The 25,112-nt window shown below is 39.6% G+C and overlaps 2 protein-coding genes across 3 annotated transcripts in view; both read left to right on the top strand.

The window, feature by feature from the left end:
• LOC134318737 (SH3 and multiple ankyrin repeat domains protein 2-like) overlaps positions 1-1,598 on the top strand; it is a 111,926-nt gene extending 110,328 nt beyond the window's left edge. The window contains exon 11 of the mRNA XM_062999668.1: positions 1,538-1,598. Coding sequence (XP_062855738.1) covers positions 1,538-1,539 — 2 coding nt within the window. The 3' untranslated portion in view covers positions 1,540-1,598. The remainder of the gene's footprint in view (positions 1-1,537) is intronic.
• Positions 1,599-5,261: 3,663 nt separating this feature from the next.
• LOC134319568 (SH3 and multiple ankyrin repeat domains protein 2-like) overlaps positions 5,262-25,112 on the top strand; it is a 74,689-nt gene continuing 54,838 nt past the window's right edge. The window contains exons 1-3 of one of the 2 annotated variants that reach the window (XM_063000820.1): positions 5,262-5,374; positions 10,594-10,675; positions 23,810-23,892. In XM_063000820.1, the coding sequence (XP_062856890.1) occupies positions 5,287-5,374; positions 10,594-10,675; positions 23,810-23,892 (253 nt within the window). In that variant the 5' untranslated portion in view covers positions 5,262-5,286. Of the gene's footprint in view, positions 5,375-10,593; positions 10,676-23,370; positions 23,893-25,112 lie in introns of those variants that run through there. The other variant, XM_063000821.1, reaches the window with a different exon arrangement.

The raw sequence follows: 25,112 nt of genomic DNA, 5'->3' as shown, positions 1-25,112 counted from the left end.
AAGAAATAAATATTGGCACTCTTGTATGTAGTTTACTTTGTGCAACCTCCATGTGCCAACATATCAGCACAGATACTTCTCCTATAATGATTTGCGATCCAGTACAAGGAATCTAATGAACACGCTACAATTTAGATACTTGTGGACTTCGTAACTCATCACACAGCATTTAAATAGTGTTTAGGTTAAGAATGTTGGGGAAAATAATGTTGCACAGCACAGAAACATTTTGGATGAAAACCTGCTTCCTTGTTGTTCTGCAAGCTAACAATGAAAAACACACTCTCAAACTGTGAGAATAAACTGAATTCCCACAGACACACTCCAGATCCTTGGAATTAGAATTTCCCCACTGTGGGACTAATAAAGGATTATCTTATTTTATTCTAAACGTAATAGTGATAATAATGTAAATATCAACTCTTTATCCAATTAACATCAAAAATAGTATTTGTGAGGTCAGGCACCAGGTCAGGATGTTGGACCAAACCATGTCTGTTTCTGCATAGTGTCATAGTCAAGGTTGTCCGTATATTTTGGGCATAAATGTTAAGTCATTTTGACTATCCATCACACAGCAGCTCGCAATATTGGCATTAATGCAGATTTAACATAATGGCACTATTGGCTTAAATAAGTCCTGCAGACCTGCATGTGTGATGAATGCTATTCAAAAGTTTACTGTATATAGTTCTTATAGAAAATGTTTATACCCCTTTGAAAAACATACATTTTGCATTAAAACATTATTGAGCACCCAGGTGGCGCAGCGGGATATTCCGCTAGCACACCAGCGCCGAGATTCTGAACTCCTCGGTTCGAAACTCGGCTCTGCCGCCAGTCGACTGGGCGCCACCTAATTAAGCGAGCATAATTGGCAGTGCCTGCAGCAGATACTAATTGACCACCGTGTCTGCTAGGGCGGGATGACCGGACTCTGTGGGTGGTCTTCAAACCCTGTGGAAGGACCCTGATTAGTAGATACAGGTGTCTGTGCAGAATGCATGGGTGAAAAGAAGGAGTCTGCTAGGACTGCGCACAGGTCGGAAGAGGCGTAAGCAGCAACATACCCTCCTCGAATGTAATCGGGATCAGGGATCAGCGGAAGACAAATTGACTCTGCTAAATCAGGAGAAAAAGGGAGAAAATGCATAAATAAATAGGAAAAAAAACATTAAGTATTGAGAAAAAAGAAAATGCTTCTAAAAATTACATGGTAAATATCAGCAAATATCAATAAAAATATCATGGTTGTCAGTCTGTACTTTAAAAATTATTTTATTACAGTAAGATTAAAGCGTTACTGGACCCCATATGTGATAGATGTAGGCAGTCCCCAGCCTCTCTCATACATATGTTTTGGACTGGCCCGAGGCTCCACGCCTTATGGCAGTCCTTTTTTTGACACATTTTCTACAATATTTGGACAAGTAGTAGTTCCCTCACCGTTTATTGCATTGTTTGGTGTGACCCCAACGGACGCTTCTCTTAGTGAACGGGAAGTAAATATGTTGTCCTTTTGCTCACTTCTTTCTAGGAGACTGATCTTGCTTAAATGGAAAGATGTCATCCCACCAACTTATTATTACTGGATTAGGGAAGTCATGTGTCATATCAAACTGGAAAAGATTAGACACACCCTCAATGGATCTGTTGACAAGTTTTATACTATCTTTTCTAACTTTTGTTGAGAATTTGGAGGCTGACAGCATTATTATGTAACTCTTATTCATGTCATTTGTTTTTCTTTTTTTTTCTATTACTTTTATTATTTTTTTATTATTATTTGATCAATTATTTTAACAATTCATCTATTAATTTATTTATGTAAAGTCTTGCTGAAATCTGGCTATGTACTTTGTTTGAATACATATGTCTGGTATTTGAGGGGTGGGGGGTGTTTGATGTACTGTCTCTGTGATAAAACTTTGAAAACAATAAAAAAAGACCTTGTTCAAAAGAAATGTCTTTTATTACGAGGGTTATAATGTGTAAAAACAGCTGGAAAAAGCTAGACTTCATTTATTTTCATTTTAATATTTTATATTCATTTTCATAGTATGATTCCAGCATGTAACCATGAATTGAACTTTGGGGGGACCAATTCTACCTGCGGTCGGGGGATTGGAGTTTCCTGCCATTCTAAAACATTCCTGCCATCAAAAAATGAGGGGAACACTGATGCATTACACTGACACATTACACAAATACAGTAAATGGAATAGGTTTATCATTTTATATCAGTGTTTCAGTGTTTTGGGGGGCATCTTTGAGCAAATCTGAATATTGGGGGGGGGGGGCTTTTCCCCTTCAACATGTATTTTAATTACAACTTTGGTATAATGGCAATTTTCTATACGCACTGTAGATGTGAAAGGTGATAAAAGCTCAGGTGTTTTGAGAGCTCTTGTGACCAAAACACCGAAATCTGTAAGTGACAAAGGTAAAATGAAGACCTTTAGTAAAAACAAGCAAGAGCTTAATATATATAATAAAAAAGGTTGGCTAGGGACAGACTGGGTGTGAAACTGATGTGATAGATGTGTCGGTACATTGCAGTACATTGCCTACACACTTCAAAATCTTGTGAAACGACTTCCCAGATGAGTGGAGGCTGTTATAGTCATAAGGAGGGACTGCATTAATACATATAGTCTACAAACAAGGTTTCTTCCTCATAACATTTAGAATGTTTTTAGACAATACTGCTAACTAAGTGCAGATTTGCTTGACTTAGGTTTAATAACTTCCCACCTCTATACTCTAGGCTACAGCGGAGACAGTTATGCCAGTGAGTAGTGGTTTTCTCATTTATGTTTACTTACTGCTTCTTGCTTGTTATGGTCACAGTAGGTCTGGTGCCACTCTGAATATGGACAGGGCAACTTTTACTGCCCTCTACACCTAGTCCCAAGTCAAAAAATAGCTATTCACCTACATGTTATGGGAAGTGGGAGGTACATTGAGAAAATCCATGCAGCTAGATAGAACATACCAACTCCTTCAAGAGAAGGAACAGAGGTAGGGTTTAAAGTTGCAGTCCCAAGACCCGTGTTGCCGAGCCACTTCCCAGTTCCCTATAAATAATTATTCATATCGCACTTTTTATTTTAGGTTTATTTATGTGAACCTTGGCCATGGAGGGTTAAGACTTCTGAATCACAGTGATATAGCAAACTACATCCTATTTGTGACCATTTAGTGAAAGGAGCCTGGTAAGGTTAGTGAAACATGGGTCCAGGGGATCTTAATGGGTTTGGTTTCCTCCTAGAACAGAATGTCTTTATTTGTCTTACATACATATACAGGTGTACAGTACAATGAAATTCTTTTTCTTAGCATATCCCAGCTTGTTTGGAAGCTGGGGACAGAGCGCAGGGTCAGCCATTGTACGACGCCCCTGGAGCAGAGAGGGTTAAGGGGCCTTGCTCAAGGGCCCAACAGTGGCTGAATGGCAGAGCTGGGATTCAAACTCTCAATCTTTCAGTTGATAGCCCAAAGCTCTACTTACTAGGCTACCACTGTCCAACATAACACGCAGATCCACTGGCTTCTGTGTATGACCTTTTAGAGTGAGTGATTGAGTGAATTTGTTTGTTTGTTTATAAGGATTTTAAGGTGATGTTTTACACTTTGGTTCCATTCATGACAGGAACGGTAGTTACGGATCTTACATAATTCATTAGTTCAAGTTCAGTGTTGAACACCATTATGGCCAATTTAGTAGGGCAGTTGTAGCCTAGTGGTTAAGGTACTGGACTAGTAATCGAAAGGTCGCTGGTTCAAGCCCTGCCACATCAGGTTGCCACTGTTGGGCCCTTGAGCAAGGCCCCTAACTCTCAATCTACTAGATACTATACTGTCACATTACTGTAAGTCACTTCGGATAAAAGCGTCCACTAAATGCAATGTAATGCAAAATGTAAATCTCCAATTCACCTCACTTGCACGTCTTTGTCATGTGGGAGGAAACTGGAGCTCCCAGGGAGAACCCACACATACAAAGGGAGAACATGCAACCTCCACACAGAAAGGACCCAGAGGGGGACTTAGGTGGTGCAGCACTAAAACACTCATTGGTTCGAATCTCAGCTCTGCTACTGGCAGGCTGGGTGCCTATGCAAACAATGATTGGCTCGTTCACAGGGGAGGTGATGATGCAATTACGACCTCTTTTGGCTGATTGATGGTGCCTGCACAAAGATGAGAGATAATGGGATCAGGGTGTGACTCTCTGTACACAAAGCTGATCCACATATGAACTTGCCTCGTGCAGGTAAAAAGATGCAGTCGGCTACTGCACCTGTGTCAGAGGGGCCGTGTGTTAGCCACGGCTCTCCTCAGTCAGAGTGGAGGTCAGCATCAGTAAAGGGGAAGTGTAATGCAATCAGGTCAATTGTGAAAAAATGCAAAAAAAAAGGACCCAGACCGTGCTACCCACTGAGCTACTGTTTTGTCCTAAATGACTAAATGTTTGACTAATTAGTGGCCCATGTTTCATGTAATTTTGTCTTTTGTACAGTAGTTCTGGGTGGTGCCAGACACTGCAGCTGTGTCCAGAATAAAGTGGTCAGTGAGAATGAATTATTTATTATTTAAAGTTTGTACATTGCTAAACTGAATGATTTAAATCTATTATTTTATAGTAACATTGACCTATTAGCTCATTTAAAGAATTAAAAAAGACAGACAACAAACATGTCTTAGCTGGTCAACAAACTGTGGATACATTTGATATTGTGTAAATTTCATTTTCTTTATGTGTCAAGCTTTTTACTCTTAACTGCATGAAATTACAGTACATTTTGAGGATAAGTCCAATAAATAAAGGTCAGTTTGTCCATGCAGAGCTCCATGGTGCTGCATCAGAGAGCTGATATGGACAAACAGTGCAGATTTAGTCCTGCTGATGACTCCGGTGTGTTTAGAAGAGGGCATCGACGTCTCTTGAACCTTTGCGAATGTGCAAACACTCATGCACATTCCTGATTGATACATTTCCATGGAAACATGATCTACACTGTACAAGCCTGTTGCTAAGGAGTGGGCCTTGGCAAGATTTTTTTTCTTCTTTATCATTTTTTTCAGTCTCTCTCTCACACGCTGGTCGTTTTGCAGCCGAGAGATTTGAAGCTCACACTGGAGCGTCTTAGTGCTTAGTTCTTTCCGTTCGCGATGGAGTCTGAGGGCTGGAAAAGTTCGGAGGCTATGTGGAGGTAGTGAGCGGCCAGAGGGCAAGTCAGAGGGAAAAAGTGCTTGCTCTTCTCATTGATTTTTGGGCGTTGGATGTTTTCTGTGATTGGCTCTGAGCTTAAAGGAACAGGAGGCCAGATGGATGAGATTCCCAGAATTAGGAAGAAGGTTCATTTTGGAGGTACTGTACATTTTTGGAACTTTGTTGTGTTAATGTAACACTTAAATGTGGAATGTTTTATTGCCTGTATTTAAGATTTTGGTGCAACTGTCCATGAAAAAGAACCTATTATTATTTTAATACTGATGATTTTAGTAACCGAGGCAAGTTATGCTGAACATAACGGGTGTAAAATCAGTGGCCTCGGGACTGTTTGTGTTTTATGTTCATGTGAAAAAAATTGCCATGTCATTCACACTAACACAGTATTAATTAATAAGTTGTTTGGATTGACAATTAATAGTTTGGTACAGAAACAGATCCATTTTAGCAGCTGTAGCTTAGCAATTTAGGTACTGAACTAGTAATTAGAAGTTTACTAGTTCAACCCTCACCTCTTCCACTTCCAGGTTGTAACTGTTGGGAAGTTTATTGCTTGGATTGTATTCAGTCACAATTGTAATTTGCTTTTGGTAAATCATCCGCTAATTATCAGAACATGCCTGAAAAATGCAATGCATGTTTTTTAGTGCTGAGAATACTAGAGATCAGAGATGTTCACAAAATACAAGTCAGAGTCAAGTCATGAGTCTTTAGGCTAGGAAATGTAGTGTAGAAATAAACAAATAATCTGTAAATTCAGATAAAAACAACAAATTAGTGGCTGTTTTTAGCCGTTTTACTCGTGTCTTTACTTTCCTAGGTACCAGTTAACAGCTTAAACTGACGTTTTGTTTTCATTGCAAATTATGGCACAGCGGCCAAAATCCCAAACACAGCAAAAAATCCATAATACTGCTTACCTTAGCTTATGTTCTTCCAGATGCTATTAAATTTATAACCGTGTGTCCCATTAGGAATATAATCCGTTATTTTGTAAATGTGCTTATAATAAAAAACCTCCAAACTTTTCCCGGTTGTGAAGTGAAACACGAACTCGTTAGAAAACCAATCAAGCGTTTCATTGACAATCATCTGTGTGACGCAAACTGAATAAATGCAAATAACAGCATTTCTACTAATATTACAATCAGAAGGTCTGATTGGTTCAGAACGCGGTTCTTACAGTCATTAGCGCCAATTCTGTAGGAGCGTTCCATTCACATTATCTGTTACTGTGAAGTGCACTACATAGGGTATTCCACCATTTTAAGTAAGATTCATATTCAAAGGAGGGAGTAGGGAGCGATGCTTTATCACTACGCCGGAAGCTGGCTGGAACTTTTACCCATTGCGTGCTTTGCGGGTTAAGACGGCCGGAACGTTATTAGAGAGCAGAAAATGACACGATCAGAATGATGTCGGATCATATATATATATAAATACAGTTGTCACACGTAACTAATGTTGCTGACTTTTGCTGTCCTGAAGTCATTTTTTGAAGTCACGAGTCGAATCTGTCGAATCTGGAGTCTGGCCTTTTTGTTCAACATCAGTGCCTGACCTCACACATGCTCTTTGTAGTACATGACTGGCTGCAACATGTGGGTCAACTCCAACTTAGTTCCTGTGGATTTGGAATGGAATGTCATCCGTCAACCTACGTTTGGCTATAGAAATGATGCTGTATTTTTTTTTTTTTTTTAATGCATAATGCAGCAGCCATAGAAAACAAATCTGTTCTTAATAACAATCTTTTTTTGGGGTTGATTAAAAACTTGCTGGTGTTTAGCCGATACATCTAAGTCACTAGTTCATCAAGCAAAGACAAATAAAACACTGATAGTCCAGGCACTGCTTGTCCTTGTCCTCACGCTTTTGCCATACTGGTCCCAAAAATAGGTGCACCTTATTATTATTAGGATCTCAGGATTATGTCAGCTGTCAATATTGTTATGTTCCAGCAGCATATCATCCAGTTTCAATCTACAATAAGGTTAAATATTTATGTTAAAATGTCTTAATAGTAAAAAGTAAACTGAAACAAGACGTCAATAACCGGCCGACTGTCATTTCGTCTTGGTGTAGGCTAATGCGGGACTGGTCTATGTTATACGTATGCCATAATGTGTTTTCTACACAACAAAGCAGAGGAAAGTGTGTGAGTTTAACAGCTAACAGTGAGTAGGATGGAGGGGAAAAGGTGTTGAATCCCACGCAGCCTCCTGATGGCTAATATGATCATCATGGATCAAAATATACAATGCAAACGGTTTGGAGTTTCAACCTGCCAAACATAGCAGTAGACAAAATATCAGAGAGCAAACGAGTTTGTCTCAAGATGAAGGAATGCTGATAATGTCATTCATATAAAAAGCAGAAAAATGGTCATTTATCATTAATTTTTTCTAACTGCTGAACTATTCACAGTGGCGGTGGGTATGGCGCCAGTCTGTTGCAGGGTGACACACATTTGGTACCTGGAATGACCATATTTATAGGTGAACCCTGTCTGCAAATATATTAATGTAAACACACTTTTGGTGAATCGATGAAATCCACTTGCCTTTTAGTCATCTAATCATGTGCTTTAATGGAAAATATCAGACTCATGGAAATCTGACCTTTTGTACACAGGAAATGACATGGTCACTTTTACAAATGTCCTTACTTGCTTTTCAGTAGCCCCAACACTAAGACACTGTGAAAGATTTAGCTTTTCACTCAAATTGTTTTCCTGATTATTTGTAATGAAAACATTGTATTGTCAGACACTGATGTTGAATGAGATTTTAAAGAATTCTAAACTATATAAAATATATTATAGTGCAATGTCTTCACTGGCCACAGCGCCTCCCCTGAATAAATGCACATTAGTTAACGTTATACCAGAACTTGATCTACACTTACAGCTAAAATCACTAGCTGTCATTTACATTTCTGTCATGCAGATAAAACCCTGCACTCATTCATTCTGATTCATTAGAAGGTGCATTTGAAGTAAATGCTTTGAAATGACCTAGAAAAAGATGGTGTAGGCGTTCTCCCTCTGCACTCCCCTGCTTAGGGTTCATCACTTCAGGATGGACCGCAGCCATGGTCACATATGGACACCAGTTTGTGAGCAGAAGGCTTTTTACTCCCCTGTGCCCATTAAAAAAGCGCATACAGTCATCACAGACAGGCCATATTGTGTGGAATCTATTCATCATGATCTTTCATTCTGTATCATTTAGTTCAGTTTATGCTAAATATAATATTGATGATTATCATGGTATTGAAGATTTGGTTTTAATTTATTTATAATATCCATGTATTTGGATTAACAGCAACATTACAGAGAAAAAACCTAAAAACCTTTAAAAGAAAGATGAAGAGCAACCAATTGCCCAAAGAGGAACATCTTCCCTTTGTTAATATTAAATAATAAAATATTATTATTATTTTTTTATGTTTATCAGAATCAGATTTATTGGCCAAGTATGTGGATACACACAAGGAATTTGGTTCCAGCTGATGGTATCTCTCTAGTATAAATACAGTATACAAGCAATGTGTACATTAAACATTAAACACAAAAATATACAAACTATAAGACTATTTACAGGCAATATATAGAAAATGTATGGATGTGTGCATGTATGTATTACAGTATTCAGTGACCAGAGGTACACAATACATGGTAACATACCAATGGTAATATACAGTAATATACTGTACAAATAATGTAAGTTAGCAGCATGTGGAATATTTACAAAAACAGTAAAGTGCACAGCATGTAGGATGAGTACTACAAAATTTTGTCAGTTGGCAGCAGGTGAATATTGTCATGCTCAAGTCTGTATTGTCAGTCATTTATTTATATTTATTATTAACAGTGTTATGCTGGTCAGGGTCACGGAGAGTCAAGTTTCACTGGGACATACTATGGCTAGGGCAGGAATAAACTAGACAGGGCGCCAAACCATTGCTTTGGCAACCAGTAGATAGCAATCATGTCTGTGTAGTCCCCCTTCCAGCCGATAGCACAGCTGAGATGTAAACCTGGGTTCCAAAGGTGGTGGGTTAATATAACAGAGGACTGCTGTGCTACTCGAGCACATGAATGGAATATTATTTCACAATGAAAAACTTCACAATTAGCCTGTAATAATTTCATTCCATGCATTTTACACCAGGAGTTACGGCTTCTGGATCTTGTCATCTTTGATTTACATTTACATTTACATTTTCGGCATTTAGCAGACGCTTTTATCCAAAGCGACTTACAGTGCTGTAAGCAATTAAGCAATTAAGGGTTAAGGGCCTTGCTTAAGGGCCCAACAGTGGCAACCTGGCAGTGTGAGGCTTGAACCGGTGACCTTTCGATTACTAGTCCAGTACCTTAACCGCTAGGCTACAACTGCCCTGATTTGTGTAAGTTTTCATTTTTGAAAACATAATTTGTGACAAAAACCTAAATGTTTAATTCAGTTTAGATAGATAGATAGATACTTTATTTGTCCCGAGGGAAATTATTGTTTATTCATGAAACTAGATACTCTGATTGCTTAAAGGCATGATAAGAGAAAATAAAAACTGCAAATTTTATGCCTTATTCTCCCTTTCCCTGAAAACAAGCTCACAGAGTCCAAATTTGCACTGATGTTGAATGTAAATTAATGTGAAAAGTTGTTCATTACCAACATAATTAATCTTAATGGTGTTTGATGATGAGAGCTAGTCAGAAACGCATGACTACCCAAGCCTGTGCCCCTACTGAAAATATTCTGTGTTAAACCATTAATTCATAATTTCTGACTTTTTTTTGTTCTGTTTAATCAAACGTTTTATCTTGAAAAGAATACCCCCCATCTTTGTAGATGTCCAGTTGGTAAAGAATAAATGCCCAGGATAAAGCTGTTTATAAAAATAAAATGTAGAAAAATGATTTAGGCATAAGCACCAAAGGACATAATATCGGCTCATTTAAAAGATGCACTTTATTGTAGACCAATTTATTAAGCAGTGGTAGCTCAGTGGTTAAGGTACTGGACTAGCAAGCAGAAGGTTCCAGTTCAAGCCCCACCACTGCCAAAGTAGCCCCTGTTGGGCCCCTGAGCAAGGGACTTAACCCTCAACTGCTCAAATTGTATTCAGTCATAATTGTAAGTTGCTGTGGATAAAAGCGCCTGCTAATTGCTGAAAATGTATTGTAAAGTTTGCAAACCAGCTTGCATGTTTTCCAGGTGTTATAAAGTTTGTACACTTTTCACATGCCAGTCCTCAGTAAATTACAGCCTCGGCTACAAAGTATGCATAGGTAGGACTTAGTAAACTGGTCAGATATTGAACATGAAAGCCTTGTTTTGTGTCTGCAGATGCCAGAACGGACCGATCTGAGAGACGGAAGCTCTTCAGACACTACACGGTGGGATCATATGACAGCTTTGATGCATCAAGGTGAGAATAAATCTACTTCTTATATTCAAGTTCTGTTGTTATTATTTGTGAGAGAGTTTAGCTTGGTTAGAAATGTCTTTTTAGGTTAGCAGGAATTCATAATATTAGAGACAGTCAGTGTGCACTGGTTTGCCAGGTTTATTTCCGGATGTACTGAATATCATGTTTGAATGTTTTTATTTAATGTTTGGCAGGGGGGTGATAATTATCTTTAAGTGCGTTTTAAAACAAGGTATTTGCTGCCTAGTATTTATAGTTCCAATTCTCCTGTTAATGAATATATTTATGATCCTAACATTTCCTTTTTGTTAATTAAAAACTAATTTAGTACATTAGTGCAATACTAAATGTTTCATGTATAATTTACCTGATGGCTGAACCCTCAGGTTTTAGCGTGCTCTTTACTGGCTGCCCTCATTTAAAACGTTTTGTTTTTTGAATCCATTTAACCCTCGCATCACACATTTCTCACATGAAATTTAAATTAAACGTGGTAATTCTGTTCTCCTGTTTGAAGTGAGTAACGCTTTTTTAGTAAAGGGCTTTTAATAAATCCGAGCATAAAAAGGGTCATGAAGCGATTATTCACGGCCTGTAGCACATCAAATGTCGTCTCAATAGCCGATTGGCCTTTCTGGACCTTGTGAAGGAGCTCACAGGCATCGGGTTAATTGATCAGAACATTGCTGTGCATTTACTGTTGCATTAAGACTTGGTTTCTTTTAGATCAGAAGCCACAACTGGTCGTGTTACTACAAATTACTTGTCTGAATAACAAACAGGCGGATATTACCAGGCAAACACATGCCTCCATACTTTGGGTGACTATTAGGCTGTACTAGCACTTTTGTTTTAGATTCAAGCCCATTAAACCTCGAAACCCAAGTAAAGCTGTTTCCAATCTCAGGTACAGTCTTACCCACCGACGCGGATCCGGCTCTGTTCCGGTTCGCGAACTTGATTTTGAACCGGTTCTGTGTGTTTCATGTTTAGAACTAGCGTTCTAATCTGGCACCACAGAATACTTGTTTTTTCAGCGCAAACCGTGACGTCATCTGTGGGCGTGTCACAGTGTAGAGGTTTGGGTGCTTTCATATGAGAAGTTGTTAAACCGCTTTGGTGCTAAAGTTTCATCTTTTAAAGTTCACCTGACTCAATTTTGAGTTTGCTGCTGATATTCGCTGATATTTTCAAAGAGATGAACTGTGGGATATGACGTGGTAAAAGTGACTCGGACAGTACGAACAACGCTTAACGTGAAAAATAAAGCGTAACATGGCTTGTTGTACTAAAACAACGAGCGATGAATTTGGGCAGTACAGAGCTCTTATAACCAGTACAGAGCACTTATAACCAGTGCAGAACTCTTATAACCAGTAATAACGGAGAAAAATGTAGTGTTTCTATGTGGTACTTTTAGTATATTCAGCCACGTTACGCTTTTTTACGTAAAGCTTTTTGGACTCTCCTGAAAAGCCGATTTTCAGAACCCCGAGCTGCAGAACCACCACATGTGAAGTAAATCCAGCTAAACACAGATACATGTGGAGCTTTTAGACTGGATTTAATGGTTATTTCACACAGATGGATGTTCGTGTAGTGGAACATTAATGGTGTTTTATCGCTCAGCAAATCGGCTATTTGCGCCGAGGGTTGCAAAATGCTTCTCACATCAATGAACTAAAGAAAACAACAACTGTGACAAACACGTCTACGTCTTCTTATCACCAATAGTTGAGCGATGCTTTTTGCGTAAAAAGGAACATCTGTAACAACAGCACGAATGCTCGCAGGTAATCTACACGCTCTACCATCATGTCACTCTTTACTTTCGTTGTGTAACGCCCACCGTTGATGACACAGGCTTGGTTCCCAAAAACTGGTGGAAACGTGGGTCAGTTCTCTACAAAACACCAAGGTTTGAAAAAACCTGAACAGAACCGGTTCAAGAACCAGAGTTCTTTGGTGGAAAAGCGCTATATGTGAACACAATTAACTGAAAAGCTTAATTTGATAAATAAGATTGTGTAAATTGTGATTTTATCGTTTATGGTGCCAAGTTAGCCTAGCCTGCTAACAGTGACTGACTTAATAAAATATATTACTGGACTGGGAAACAAATTAAATAAATAAGAAGCCAAACAACAAAGGTTCCTTTTTCTGCCAAAACTAATAAACAAACAGACATTTCAATATCAGATTTAAAATACTTTAATCTGAAAAATATAAAGTATTGTGATGATGTAAATATGACTATATTTTGTCTTCCTCGGCTTAATTACAAAAATAAACTGTATTATTTAGGTTGTTTTGGCAACTACACATGCAGACATTTACAGCTGTTAATGTGGCAATGAAGCTCAAGGTAGGCTGAATCCCAAATGGAATTCTATTGTCTACATGTGTTCACTAAGTGAACGACTAGATAGTGCACTACTGAGCCAATAAAATATCATTTGGGTTTTGCTCTGCTGGCTTGCCATTTTAGCTTTACCTGTGTAATTATACTGCTAGTTATTAGTCTCTGTAGTTTATTATTGTTTCTGATTTGTTTGTTTTATCACAGTTTGTAAATCTTGGTCTAGTTTAGGTCTAAATTAAAATAGATTGCAGGTTACAAGCAACAGACTTCTTTATTAAGGTGCAAAATTGCCTGTAGTACAACCATCATGTTAAATGATTCATTTTCTTCCATGTATACTAGTTGCCAATTTCTAACGTGACTGTCTCTCAATGTGATCTGAACGTTTCAAATTTCAGACTATCAAAATATCTCTTGCTTAAATGAGAAAATCTTGAATTTAATACACAGACACACATGCACAAAAAGATATGTCTGCAAAGCAGTGTACGTCTACATCTTTTCTTTCCTTTTAGGCATTTGCATCTGTCCAATCAATCTAATCCAGATCACAGAACATCTACCATCACATGCATTTCTCACATCACCATCCTTCTCTTCTCTTACTCCAGAGATATCACAGCACAACTGTTTGTGTGTTAGTTCTTCACTTCAGAAGCTTTGCAGAGTGTGAAAGCACTCATTGTCAGATGGCTGCTTATGTAAGCAGGCTGAATGCTCAAACTAGGTTTGCTGCTGATGACGGCTTCAGAAAATCTGCTCTCTGATGTAATTAGAGGTCCAAAACGAATATGTTTATTACACAGTTTAAAACTCTTTATTGTATGTTTGTTTGTTTATTAGGATTTTAACGTCATGTTTTTACACTTTTGGTTACATTCATGACAGGAACGGTAGTTACTCATTACACAAGATTCATCAGTTCACAAGTTTATATCAAACACAGTCATGGACAATTTTGTATCTCCAGTTCACCTCACTTGCACGTCTTTGGACTGTGGGAGGAAACTGAAGCTCCCGGAGTAAACCCACACAGACACAGGGAGAACATGCAAACTCCACACAGAAAGGACCCGGACCGCCCCACCTGGGGATCGAACCCAGGACCTTCTTGCTGTGAGGCGACAGTGCTACCCACTTAGCCATCGTGCTTTACTGTATGTAAAGCATGAAATTTGACCAGCAAATTTGAGTTTGCAACCCAGTTAGTTGGGAGGCTCATTTCTATGTATAAAATCCTAATTGTAATTAAATTTCAATTTTATAGTTTTTCTAGTTTGCTAACAATGACTCGACCAATAAGGCAAAGTGCCAACAAACTTTTAATAATTAAAAAAATGATTACAGGGGTGCTAGGGTGGCAAAGCACTTTAATATGCTAGCCCACCACTGTCAAGTCCTGTCAGTCCTATGTCAGCATGACTTTACCCCTGTAGACATTGTTTAACATGTTTGGTGTAAAGGTCTCCAAGTGGACTTCACAAAGCCACAACCTCAAGCCCACTGAATACCTTTGGGATAAATTGGTCCAGTGTCCACAAAGGTTTGTCCTTATAGTGTCATTTATTCTCAGAGGATATAGGCACATTATTGCATCAGTACTAAACTCCATCTTGTCTATTGCACAGGTGCAAAAACATGAAAAACATGGTGTTTGAATGCCAGTAGATATCCTGAGTAAAACTGTATGTGTCGTGGTAGAAATCTAGTCTATTTGGCACAGAACATAAAGAAAAAAATCCATAAGTGACGAGCCAAAACTCCTACTCAGCACACACACACACACACACACACCCTTTGCTTAGAGCAAGTTGTCATGGAGACACACAGAAAAAAATCATTGCCATCTACTTCCTGTTGTAGGCCCTTACACTTCATGGCTGTTAAGCATCACAATGCTAATCTACCTGGTAGACCAGGTGGTCAGTGACCTGTCTGAGTAGATTACAAACCAAAATATTGGTTTGTAGTATGCAAAAATATTCCCTACACACACACACACACACACACACACACACACACACACACACACACACACACACATTACAACATGTATTCAATTATTTTTCATTGACTTGATTATTGTATTTAAATAATGCTGAGGCATAGACTAGGCAGAGACTGCCTTGGGCCTAAACATCACAAGGGGCCTTTACACTTCATGGCTGTTAAGCATCAGGATGCTAATCTTAATTCAAACCTTTATTTTGGGCAAATTTAAAATCATGGACTAATGACAGGACATTCTCAGACAGGAATTTCTGGTAGAGAGTTGAAATTAGGGTTCCATTAAGTCATCCAGGTCCTAAAGCAGCAAAGCATCACCATCATGCTGTCAACATAAAGTTTGGTTTTTGCCTTGCAACTCTATTTTGCAACTTTCTGGACGGGTGATTGAGGAACATTTTTCTCCCCGTTTTCCTCCCGATTTAGCGCATTCAATTTGTCTTCCGCTGCCTCCTCTTTTTGCCCCTGCATTCTGCACAGGCGTCTCTTCCGCCAATCAGGGTCCTTACACAGCGCTGGGCACCTCGATTGATGCAATTTTTAAGAAACTTTGGTTCAAACTAATTTTGTAGTCTCAGAGCCTGTAAACGTTGAGGCTTTGTAAACCTTTATTACCTCTATAATTTAGTGATTTTTTAATCTCTTCCATATTTTTCACATTTTGTGCTGCGTGTTGAGACCTTTTAGCATTTTCACAGCATTTTAAATTCATCAGGCCTGGCTGTGTGTTTTGTAATTTAACTTCATTATCAATTAACTTTGGTTTGGCTTTTTGCTTTTACTAATAATTGCTTCAGTACTAAATAGATAAAGGAAGATACTGCAGTAGATAATGTAACTGAAGTAAAATTTATTTTTTAAAGGGCCAGTTGGTGTTTAACTTTTTTACTTTAGTTAATGAACTGATCAATTTAAAACATACTTTGTTTTTACTCAGGTGAAATTTGTTTTATATTTAATTTAAAGAGGTGATGACGGTGTAGTGTGAAATTCACCGAACTGTTCCTGAGCCGACTGGTCCTGGCATGTATGCGACTGTATCTCCTCCCAGATGGCAGGAGTTTTTACAGTGTGTGGCTGGGGTGGGGGAAGTCCCTAATGATGCTGTGTGTGTTACACAGAGCAGGTGGTGAAGGTCTCTGATGGTAGGGACCTGTTTGCAAATAATGCACCGTCACACAGTTTTTGTGACAATTTGAGGAGATAGATAGTGTCTATATTACTTTTTCTGAAGAAGTAAAGACGCTGCAGCATCTTATTAACCTACATCTTTCATGAGAAATGCATGTTAGCCACTGAATGCTGAACCTGCTTCACTGTCAGAGAACCATGTAGGCATTTAGACCAGTTTAGACCAGACATGAAACCTTCATGTGGTGGACCAGGTGGTCAGTGACCTGTTTGACTAGACTACAAACCAAAATATTGGTTTGTAGTATGCAAAAATATTCCCTACACACACACACACACACACACACACACACACACACACACACACACACACACACACACACACACATTACAACATGTATTCGATTATTTTCTTTGACGTGATTATAGTATTTAAATAATGCTGAGGTATAGCAGGCCCAAACATCACAAGGGGGGCTGGCCTAAATTAACATAATGTGCTTAAAGTGGGGAAAAATTCACATGTTGGCATGTATTTCAACTGGTGTTAGCAAGTCATTAAGTATTCTGTTCTGAATTAAGGTTACTTACACTGACATAAATGTTACTTGTCTTGTAAGACAATTAAAACAGGTGAGCGTCACATAGTGATGTAGTTTATATACGAATAATATAAATCGCCCAGAACCTGATGTAAAGAGTTCAAAAATGAGCTGCGGCAGCTTGTGAGATCTGTTCGTACGCAAGAAAAAATTACGGTACATGAAGGACTAAAATTGAACTACATACCAATGAGTACTGACCCACTTCAAGCACTGCATCTATTATTTATTCCATTTTTTAAATATATTGAAGTCATAGAAAAGATAATGGCTAAAATGCATGCCAACACATTATCTTCTCTCACTATTTGAGTTGTATTTTCGTACACACAGGAGACGTCTTTCATGGAACGTCGATGATTTCTGCAACCATTCTTTCTGTGGCTAAATTATTAGACTTAGTGGTTGCTACACAAAGGCAGTTTTGCTTTTGCTTTAATGTGCTGGCAGCCTACTCAACTTAAGTAGAGCTTACTCGACTGTGGACAGTATTACCAGTGTTTCAGCCACTTGTAATATGTGGCAGAAATATTTCCATTGGTTATTGATCATCCAAACTGTCCCTCAGCATGGGTTTTCTTGCTTACCCTTATACCCTGGCAAATAGACAACTGTTAAAATGTACTTTTTAATGCGTGCAGTCAGACAAGCCATATTTATATGGCCACTTTTTACACCACCAGAATAATAGTCTGATTTGCTGTATGTAAATGTTTGACTTCAGTCATACAGTTAAAAAACCTATTTCAGTCACAGACAAATTAAATACATGTCATGCATGTAAACTGTTTTCTATATTTGAAATATATTATATATATTATCAAGACTATCCATATTTCTTTACAAGGTCAGATCTCTCATGTATTTTTTTATCACAGGGACATTTGGCATTTGATCCCAACATAGTAAATACATGCCAAACACACATACACACAAACATGGATGCACACACACATACACACACACACACACACACACACTGCACTCCTGCCAAGCAGATTATGTAGCCATGGTAACGGTGCATCATTGTGCAGGAGTCAGTTTAGTGTTTCAGCATTCCTGTGCAAACTCAGCGTACAGTTCATCAGAGTACAGTTTGTCAGATACATCAGTACGCTCGATTCAAGGACAAAGCTTCATCAATATCTGTGATTTATTGGTATTTGAGGTGAAGGAGCGTCAGATTTTACATTATTACACTATTTACATCATTGCACAAACAACAGTGGGGACATTCAGTACAGTGAGGCATAAACTGTGCTTTTTCTTGTGAACGTAGCACAGCACCAGGATTCAGAGGACCTGGGTTTGTTTTTCTCCCTGAGGAGTCGTGTTGTTCCTCAAGTAACTGAATGTTCTCCCACCTCCCTAAAACATGCAAAAAGTGGATTGCTCTAAATTGCTTCTTGGTGTGAGTGAATAAAAATATGACAGTTTGTTGCCCTTTCCAGGTTGTATTTATGCTCTATTTCCAGTGTTTGATCAGGATAAAGTGTTTACTGAAGATGAATGAATGAATGATAATTATTAAATAACCTCAACAGTTCTAGGTCCACTTGTATGTAGACAAAACTGTAAAATATTTATTGATAGTTATTGTAGATGTACAGTATCACACTAAATGTTAATTTCAGATCATTAAAAACATTGTAAACACTTGTAGAAAGTGATTGCACCATTGCTTACTAGTTTACCATTGCCAGTTTAGCTAACAAATCCAGTCTTGATTTTAGCCAGCCATTAAGAATACAAATCCTAAACCTTACTCTCGAAAACACGCAACCATCCTAAATTTTCTATAGAAATTCTGCCATGGTGGCACAGAAAAACACTCCCACACCATCACACTACCACCTCCATTTTTAAATGTGGTACAGTTGTCTTTTTTTAAACGCAGTATTTGCTTTTTGCCAGAAATAATAAATTGGGGATCATGTGGGTACATTCACTGTCAAATGAACAAATGTCATATAAGCATTGATGTTACTCTTTTGCTAGCAGTGGTTTCACTTTTTGCTACCATTCCATAAATGCTGTTCTCCCAGTCTATCCTTGATTTTATGGAGTCATAAACACTGGCCCTAACTAAAGCTAGTTGTCTGCAGTTCTTTAGATGTTTATCTTGTTTTTTGTGACCTCTGAAGAACATTTGGCTTGACGGTCACTCCTAGGTGACTTTACCGCTGTACCAAGATTACTCCATTTAAAGAGAACATAACTCACTGCGGAATGGTGGAGTACTAGATCTTGAGACATGGCTTTGTAACTGTGACGGAGAAGGATGTGTCACGCAAGAGACAAATCCCCACACACTTAGTAAAGAATAAAATAGAACCCCTGATTCTTAATCCAATTAAAAATAATAATGTGGCTAAAAGTGACAAACGAAATAGAGTTTAGAAAAAAAGCAGCCAATTAATAAATACAAATTAAAAAAGGAAAAATAACACAAACAATATGATATTTAAAACCCGTTATGGAGAACAGTGAATAGAGAAGGAATAGCATAGTAATGAGAGCTGTGACAGACTTACACTCCTGCCATCCAGGACAAGCCAAGCAGGCAAGCAATTCTTCGCCTTCTGTTTTCAGCCCTAAAGGGGTGAAGCTCCCCCCCGGACCACACTACTTGTGCTTCCGTCATGCCTATGGTGGATTTATGGCCGTGCATCACCTCAGGAAAATGGGGCATTATACAACAGTTAGTTCCGACCTTACAATCTGATTGGTTGAGAAGCGTTCTAACCGTGCTGATATTCGTGATAACAGCACGGCCTTTTCACAACACAACTGTATTACTCCGCTGACGCGTTGCCATTAACGACGAGCTTCATGCACATAAACGCGCACGCAGGCGACACAGACTTTTTTCCCGATCGCGTTTTAAATCCGTTATCTGATATACAATCTAGCGCACTGTGTAGGGAACATAAATCAATTGTCTAATTCACTATCTAGTGCACTGTGTAGGGAACATCAATCAATTGTCTAATTCACTATCTAGTGCACTGTGTAGGGAACATAAATCCGTTATCTGATATACAATCTAGCGCACTGTGTAGGGAACATAAATCCGTGATTTGATACACAATCTAGTGCACTATGTAGGGAACATTAATGTGTTTGTAACGCGAACAGTTAGCTTAATAGCCCAGTTAGCAGCTCATAAAAGTTCTGTTCTCACCCATAATCCTTTGGTGTGTGCGAGAGGTTTTTTATTTCTTTTTTTCCCTTCGGAGGTTCTTGCCTTTTTCTTCTTCTTGTTCTTACCTCCCTGAAATGAGTTTTTGCAACTTGGGATGTCTGCTTTGTAGTGTTAAACTTTATATTGGTTGTGGAACTACTTTTTGGCGGAAGGTATTATCAATATTAAAGCATATTTATTATGAAATTCAGGGCTTCTTTGATTTATTTTCTTTCTTTATTTTGTAAAAACTGTTGTATAAAAGCAATAGATCACTCGAGGTTGTGTGTTATCGCGAATAAAATCACGGCTGTGATTTGGTCACAGGCACGAGCTGTTTAACATTTATTATTTTCATTCTTTATAATAATAAATCAGAACCATATTTAAGGCAAAACATTATAAAGAACATCATGTAACATTTTATTTTCTCAATAAACACTTTTACATAATCTTCAAACTGACATGCAGCCCCGGTTCTGTACTGCGTTGCTTGGGGGGCAGTGAGACAATCTGGGGGGCAATGCCCACCCCGTGCACCCATAGCACCGGCCCTGCTTAGTTTCGCCCTAAGCCAGATTCGAACCTAGGGCGCAAAAGTATGCGCGATGCGCTCTGCCTACCGCGCTACTCATAACAGCAGAATAATAAACGGGTTGTTATGCTGACATGCCTGCCCACACGGCGTTACTAAGACTAAAAGTGAACACTACTTAAAATAATAACCAAACGCCTTCTAATTCCCACAGTAGCAGCAGTTTCCTTCTGTTTCATACACATCGCCCTGCCTCAGTCTGCAACATTTCTCTCCCATTAATAAAAATACGGAACAAAGTGCGTCCCGTATCAGTTCAATACGGAACGTGACGTTTAGTTTCCAAATAAGGAACGATTCCATATTTTACGGGACGGTTGGCATCCCTACCTTCAGTGTTACTGATTGTGTTAGTGTCTTGGATTTGGCTGATATATACAGCTGTCATCCAGGGGCGGCTCGTTCATTAGGGCGATCGGGCGACGCACCACCAAAGGGCGAAAGGGAAGAAATTTTTCTATCACATTAAATATCTGTGACAGTCTGTCTTGCCTCGGAATATCGTAGTCCAATCAGCGTCGAGTTGTGTTCCGTACAGTACCGCCCCTTTTGGGGCGACTTCAGTCTTACTGAAAATCGCCCCGGATTGCTCTCATAGACTCTCATGTTAAGGCTCTGCAATGCATTCTGAATGACTTCCGGGAGGGCTCGCACCTACGTGCTTGCGTCACACACGTAACCTGGTGTAGCGATAATTGGAGCTAGTGATGGGAATTATGGCTCCTTGAAGGGAGTCGGCTCTTTTTTTTTTCTTTTTTTTTTTTTTACCCCTTTTTCTCCCCTTTTAGTGCATCCAATTGTTCAATTAGCATCGTGCTTCCTCTCTGTCTATGCCGAACCCTGCCCTGACGGAGGTGATTGAAGCTAACCCGTATCCCCTCCGAAACACGAGCAGCAGCCAGATGCATCTTTGCCACCCACACATTGACGAGTTTGGCGCCACCTAGCGTTGCATGCGGAGAGACACACCCCAAGGGCACCCTCTCCCATCTCCGTGCAAGCGCCTCCAATCAGCCGGCAGAGAACGCAATCGCATTCCGACAGAGAGAGACCCACATCCGGTTCTTTGTCCCACCCCCCACATGAGCAACCGGCCAATCGTTGCTCATATAGCCACTCAGCTTCGAACCGGTAAAGCAAGGCTGGATTCGATACCACGCTCTCAGAATCCAGCCCTGGTTGCAGCGCGTTTCTTTTTACCGCTGCGCCACCTGAGCGGCTGGGAGTCGGCTCTTTTAGAGAGCCTTTCAAAAAAATGGCTCTTCGTTCTTCGGGTGGCGCTACTGGGTAAACTATAAGACAGCCCTGATATTAATATCAGTGATGAACAATCATGCACATTTTGCTACCTTGCCTCCAATGAGAGGGTAATTGATCACTTTGCTGCTTTGAAAGAGAGACAAGCAAAAGTAATGTAATTTTTAAATTGTGAATTGTGTATTTCCCCAATTGTACAGTATATATCTTGTATTGTATCTCCCCAATTGTTTAATTGTACTTCTTTATTCATTGCACATCAGCCCAGATGCCGATCTTTATTTTGGATGCTATCTGATGAAGACTGAATTAAATTGTTAGGGTGAAGGCTTTACTTCATTTTATGATTAATGGTAAAGCTGGTCTCTCTCCATGTTCAAAGTTATTTGTGAGGGCAAACTGACAGATGACTTGAGATGTTAATTATTTAAGCTTTAATTTACCCATTGAACGGGTCACCTTGGCCATCATCGCAACAATTGCCCCCCCGAGAGATTTGGCAGGACCCGCCACTGGTGTCATCTGCATAACAGTGAAAATTGATGCCATGTTTATGTATGATTTCTCTTAATGGAGGCATAAAAGACCCACATGGTGTGTTCAAAAACCTAGTGAGCTGCCTTGCTGTCTTACTGTCTACATAGGCAGCTGCCTTAGTAGAGAGGATTCTAATAAGTCATTGACTTATAAGGCAGGTTATTCGAACGCACTACTTAGACAGCGATTCCATCGGGTTTCGCATTTCGCGTTTAGCATTTAGCATCTCGCCATTAAAACCAATAAACTGAGGTAGCACAGCACGCTAACGTCAATATAACATCTCCCTTCATGTACCGATAACGGTTACATTTCCTGACGAGCCCGAACTTGCAAATAAAAACACTCGGTACAAGTTTATACAAGTTAAAAATCAGTAATATTTTATTTACGTTTGAGAAGACCTCCATTCGTTTCTCCGCCCCGTCAGCCATGTTTATTTTTCTGTGAGAGAAGAGCACCCGACCCGCAATGAATGCTGGGATTGCCTTGATCACTAAGGCAGCGTCCGATGCTCACTCGTTCTTGAGCCAAAATAACATTGGAATAATAAGATGCCTCAGAAGTGAGGATTTTAAGGCATCTAGGATTTCGAACAGCCTCCTTCTCGGGAGCGCAGCACAGGATGACATAAAATGCGTCTATGTAGAGAGAGAGCTAGCTTTTCGACACACCCAGTTTTACTTTATAAGCAGCCAATATAGTTTTGGTCATGTAAACAAGTAAAGGCTAATTTAAGTTGCTAAGTGGTGACACACTTTCCTTCCATACTTTTCCTTTTTCACTTTTCCTGGTTAAATAAACATTCCTGTGCATCATACTTTCTCTTTCATTCTTTACTTTCTCTCTCTCTTGGATTTTCTCTCATGGTTTATATGGTTTATTCTCTCACCATCTTCCTTCTTCATCAGGGCGGCTATACGTCTCGCGCTCTGTCGGCCCCGCCCCCTCCTGATTTAAACGGGGCTCGCGAGGCTGACCGTTTATAACGGTTTTTTTCCCCCCTAAAGCTGGGCGTCATTCTTCAATATTTTACTTTTTTAATCTTATTTTATTACACATTCGTCTCTAAATATCGTTTTTTTTACTTACTTAATGTTCGCGACGTTACATATTTGCTTAGTTTTTTCTCCTTCAGTCAGATGTGGAGGCTGAAGTTGTGCTCGGTTGACGGAGCTGCCTGACCGGAGGCGGACCGTTATTTTTGTTTCATGTCGCTTTTTGAGACGGTAAGACAGGACGGGAAGCGTGTGAGATGGTATTCAGGGATACAGACCGAACCGGAACGAGGTTAGCTCGTTTTTGGGTTGAAAAGCAGATATTTTGGGTGTAAATGTTGATACTGTAGAGAAGTGAGGATGAGGAGCTCCGCTATGATGAAGCAGCACTACTCGGTTGCCATGGTGAGAATGACGGCCGCGTGCACTAACGGTCGCTGCGCGCGCCACTTTCTCCACAGTGACTGCGTCATCGATGAAAAGACGGTGGTCCTGCAGAAGAAGGATAACGAGGGCTTCGGCTTCGTCCTGCGAGGGGCTAAAGGTAGGACATGGACCCACATGAAGCACCCTGCACCCAGTCTCATCCCCGCTGCTGCCCCATCCCTCCATCCCCTGGTCTTGTGAAATGACTTGACGCTGTCAAAAGTTGACATGAGATGCTCTCCTAATGAAATGGCATGCAGAGCTGTTCATGCAGAGTATTAATGATGTGTAAGCACATACAAGTGAGATCAACAGTTTACATGCACTTGCAAGGGAAATATTTTAACTGCAGTTCTTACATCTCTGCAGATGTCCCTTTTTTGTGTATACTTTTAATCCTGAAATTCAATCTGTGTGTTTATACAAGTGAAATCAAAAGTTTGCATACACTTGCATAGGAAATATTTTTACCTGCATGTCCTTTTTTGTGTAAACAACTATACTTGGTGGTAGAAAGTACCATTCCGTTTATATAAAGCTGCTGCAATGCAAGAAACAGCCCATGCTCCTGACTTTTTGTTGTTGTTGTATAGGTGAAAACAGCAACAAACTTTTTATATGCAGCAGATTTTAAACCAATGGCATACAAATCTAGACTGACAGTGACACCTCTTCCAGCAGCATCTAATTCATGGCCCGATCTGGTTGTGCTGCTTCTTGGATTACATCTGACCACTTGGACACATCTTTTTTCAGCATAAATTGAGAGGTGACCTTATAAGGAGACCACTGTTGCATGAACTTTTTAATAGCATGTACACCGATCAGCCATAACATTAAAACCACCTCTTTGTTTCTACACTCACTGTCCATTTTATCAGCTCCACTTACCATATAGAAGCACTTTGTAGTTCTACAATTACTGACTGTAGTCCATCTGTTTTCCCGAATGCTTTGTTAGCCCCCTTTTATGCTGTTCTTCAATGGTCAGGACCCCCACAGGACCACCACAGAGCAGGTATTATTTAGGTGGTGGGTCATTCTCAGCACTGCAGTGACACTGACATGGTGGTGGTGTGTTAGTGTGTGTTGTGCTGGTATGAGTGGATCAGACACAGCAGCACTGCTGGAGTTTTTAAACACCTCAATGTCACTGCTGGACTGAAAATAGTCCACCACTGATGAAGGTCTAGAAGATGACCGACTCAAACAGCAGCAATAGATGAGCGATCGTCTCTGACTTTACATCTACAAGGTGGACCGACTAGGTAGGCGTGTCTAATAGAGTGGACAGTGAGTGGACACGGTATTTAAAAAATCCAGCAGCGCTGCTGTGTC

The sequence above is a fragment of the Trichomycterus rosablanca genome, chromosome 8, assembly GCF_030014385.1.
Source record: "Trichomycterus rosablanca isolate fTriRos1 chromosome 8, fTriRos1.hap1, whole genome shotgun sequence".
Lineage (NCBI taxonomy): Eukaryota > Metazoa > Chordata > Actinopteri > Siluriformes > Trichomycteridae > Trichomycterus > Trichomycterus rosablanca.
This window is presented reverse-complemented; position numbering and strand designations above follow the sequence as displayed.